The sequence below is a fragment of the Nicotiana attenuata genome, chromosome 11, assembly GCF_001879085.1.
Source record: "Nicotiana attenuata strain UT chromosome 11, NIATTr2, whole genome shotgun sequence".
Taxonomy (NCBI): Eukaryota; Viridiplantae; Streptophyta; class Magnoliopsida; order Solanales; family Solanaceae; genus Nicotiana; species Nicotiana attenuata.
Window position 1 is genome coordinate 54,349,514 of NC_031999.1, and position 4,033 is coordinate 54,353,546.

At 37.2% G+C, this 4,033-nt stretch overlaps 1 protein-coding gene across 1 annotated transcript; it reads left to right on the top strand.

Moving 5' to 3' along the window:
• LOC109234563 (probable alpha,alpha-trehalose-phosphate synthase [UDP-forming] 11) lies at positions 52 to 3,602 on the top strand. Its single transcript, XM_019400594.1, has 3 exons — positions 52 to 2,420; positions 2,519 to 2,792; positions 2,892 to 3,602. The coding sequence occupies exons 1-3, from the start codon at positions 463 to 465 to the stop codon at positions 3,222 to 3,224; spliced, it is 2,565 nt and encodes an 854-aa protein (XP_019256139.1). The 5' UTR covers positions 52 to 462; the 3' UTR covers positions 3,225 to 3,602.

Sequence of the window (4,033 nt, forward strand, 5' to 3'; positions counted from 1 at the left end):
ACCCACAAAATCTCAAACCTTCTAAAACCCATTTACGTAGTACCCATATTGGTGTAAAGTCGGTCTTGTTCCCTTTCGTTCTTATCCTCATCACCACCACCTTCCTTGTGTAGAAAAATTACACACACACACACACTACATATATATAACTCTTTTAAGTTTTAATTAGCTTTCCATATTTGTATCTTCATGAAAATCTTATATACTTCTTGTTTTTTCATTAACTACACACTTTTCATTTGTAACACCCTCCGATAAATAGCCAAAAAACACACACACACACACACTAAAATCATATTTCATAACACCCTTTTCACCCCTTTTTCTTTCTCCATTTGAAACTCAAGAATTCTTGGAGTTTGCTGTTTTTCTTGGTTTTTTATGGTATATAGTTCTTAACTTTATCTTAAACTCTTAAAATCTTTCATACCCAAGATTTTTTTTTTTTTTTTTTTTGTAATTATGTTGTCAAGATCTTGTTTCAATTTACTAAATCTTGATGATTATTCTGTTATTGATAGAGCAAGAATTCCAAAAGTAATGAATGTTCCAGGAATTATATCAGATTTTGAAGAAGAGAATAAAGAAGTGAAAAAAAATGAGAGGAGAATTATTGTAGCAAATCAGTTACCAATAAAAGCTTATAAAGATGGGAAAAAATGGTGTTTTGAATGGGATAAATTTGCTTTAGATACATTAATTTTGCAGCTAAAAGATGGTTTATCACAAGATTTGGAAATTATTTATGTTGGTTGTTTGAAAGCTGAAGTTGAAGTTGTTGATCAAGAAGAAGTGGCACAATTTTTATGGGATAAATTTAGGTGTGTACCAACTTTTTTATCATTGGAATTAATTAATAAGTATTATCATGGTTTTTGTAAGCATTATTTATGGCCTTTGTTTCATTATATGTTGCCTATAACATCAAGTCAAGGTGTTAGATTTGATAGGAATTGTTGGTTGGCTTATGTATCAGCAAATAAAATTTTTGCTGATAAAGTTTATGAGGTAATTAATCCAGATGAAGATTATGTTTGGATTCAAGATTATCATCTTATGATTTTACCAACTATGTTAAGGAAAAAATATAATAGAATTAAGATTGGATTTTTCCTACATAGTCCATTCCCATCATCTGAAATATACAGAACTTTGCCTGTTAGAGATGAGATATTAAGAGCTTTGTTGAATTGTGATCTTGTTGGATTTCAGACTTTTGATTATGCTAGGCATTTTTTGTCATGTTGTAGTAGGATGTTGGGTTTGGATTATCAATCCAAAAGGGGTTATATTGGTATTGAGTATTTTGGTAGAACGGTTACGATTAAAATACTTCCGGTTGGTATTCATATGGGGCAGATCCAAAATGTTATGTCGTTGTCGGATACCGGAAAGAAGGCGAAGGAATTGAAAGTGAAGTATGAGGGGAAAATTTTGATGTTAGGTATTGATGATATGGATATGTTTAAAGGGATTGGATTGAAGTTTTTAGCGATGGGACATCTTTTGGATCAAACGCCTCGGTTGAGAGGGAAAGTAGTTTTGGTTCAGATTACGAACCCTCCGAGAAGTAGGGGGAGTGATATTCAAGAGGTTGAAGAAGAGGTTAAGAGAATTGCTAGTGAAATTAATAAGAAATATGGGAAACCGGGGTATGAGCCGATTGTTTGTGTTAATGGTCCGGTTTCGACCCAGGATAAGATTGCGCATTATGCGATTTCTGAGTGTGTTGTTGTTAATGCTGTTAGAGATGGGATGAATTTGGTGCCTTATGAGTATACGGTTTCTAGGCAGAGCAGCGATAATTTGGATAAGGCGTTGGGGATAGATAGTTCTGCAGCGTCACGAAAGAGTGTGATTATTGTTTCTGAATTCATCGGTTGCTCCCCGTCTCTTAGTGGCGCGATCAGGGTTAATCCGTGGGACATTGAAAGTGTATCTAACGCTATGTTTGCAGCAGCCACAATGAATGATTCGGAGAAAGAATTGCGCCACGAGAAGCATTACAAGTATGTTTCTTCTCATGATGTTGCGTATTGGGCGAGGAGTTTCGATCAGGACCTCAAGAGAGCTTGTTCCGAGCATTTTCACAAGAGATGTTGGGGTATCGGCCTTGGTCTTGGCTTCAGGGTTGTCGCCCTCGGGCCTAACTTCAGGAAGCTATCGGTAGAGCACATTGTCTCTGCTTATAACAGGACAAACAATAGGCTTATCCTGCTCGATTATGACGGTACTATGCTGTCGGAGGAGAGTGTGGACAAAACCCCGAGTGAAGATGACATCTCAATTTTGAATGGTTTATGCAGTGATCCAAAGAACGTAGTGTTTATCGTGAGTGGCAGAGGAAAGGATACACTTAGCAAGTGGTTCTCTCCGTGTCCAAGACTCGGCCTATCAGCAGAACATGGATATTTCACTAGGTAACAATTGCTCTAACACTTCAATTTGTAATTCAAGATTAGAGTTTTTATCATTATCTGCTAATATTCATGTTTCAATTGCCTTATATTTCATTAAGGTGGAGTAAGGATTCCGAGTGGGAATCTCGTCCGGTAGCTGCAGACCTTGACTGGAAAAAAATAGTGTTGCCTATTATGGAGCGCTACACGGAGGCAACAGATGGTTCGTCGATAGAGCAGAAGGAAAGTGCCCTCGTGTGGCATCATCAACACGCTGGCCCTGACTTTGGCGCTTGGCAAGCGAAAGAGCTCCTCGATCACCTCGAGAGCGTACTAGCTAACGAGCCAGTGGTTGTTAAAAGAGGCCAACATATTGTTGAGGTGAAACCACAGGTACGTACAAAACGGATGCCTAATTCCAATCGTATTTCAAACTATATCAATTCACATGTTGCTGATCTTGTGTGTGTGTATATATATTATGTATTGCAGGATGTAAGCAAAGGTCTAGTTTTTAAGAATCTCTTGGCATCAATGCAAAGTAGAGGGAAGTCACCCGACTTCGTGTTGTGCGTAGGCGATGACAGATCGGACGAGGACATGTTCGAGAGCATTGCAAGTTCTTTAGCCAATAGCTCTCTGCCTGATAAAGCAGAAGTCTTTGCCTGCACCGTCGGGCAGAAGCCGAGTATGGCGAAGTACTATCTTGACGATCCGACTGAAGTTATAAAAATGCTTCAAGGCCTTTCAGCAGCTACTGCCGCAGTGCAGCTACCGCCTAAATCGCCGGTACATCAATCCTCTACTGAAGCCCTTACTCCATAGTTAGTCATACAGCCTTTGTATAGAAACTTTGATAGAATTCAGAGGTTATCCAAAAAAAAGGTCAGTTGAAGGAAACATAGTTAGTTTTCAGCAAAATTTGCATTTTATGACACCTTTTAGGGATTTGCAAATTTAGCCATTTCTTGGTTCATCGTTTACTCTATGACTTGCTTGGGCAGTTATACTCAGTGTAGTTAATGGTTCTTAAAGGTGGAAGTAGCACATTTTTTGGTAAATTTTATACATGGGTCATTTGGATCTTTGGCATTATTTTCATCATCTTAATCCAACAAATTATATACTGTTAGACCTTTCTATGCAAGTCTCTGTAACAACATTTCACTATAACAGTCAAGTCCTTATTAGGACCATTTTTCATGTTATGTATAGTATATGTTCTGTATAATAGCATTTCACAATATCAGCGAAAACATGTCGAAACAAATAAGGTTGTTATGGAGAAGTTTGGCTGTATATAGATGGGTTGATCTTCTGTTGGAGTTGCGTTGACATAGGTTAAACCAGAGTTGACTCCAAAAGCGATTATGTAGTTAAGTTGTCTCCGAAAGCGATCAAGTATTTTTTATAATCATCTTTAAATCATCGATTTTTTTTTTTGATGAGATCGATAATAATGATTTTTTCGATCACCTTACTTGTTTGAGCTTTCGTTCGAATCGGAACCTAATATTTTGCATGTAGTGAACTTGGACTTGTAACCAAAATATGTGACATCTATCTAATTACAAAATTTGGCATATATAGAATTACAAGAAGTCCTCAATTGGAAAAATCCCAAATCTTATCCA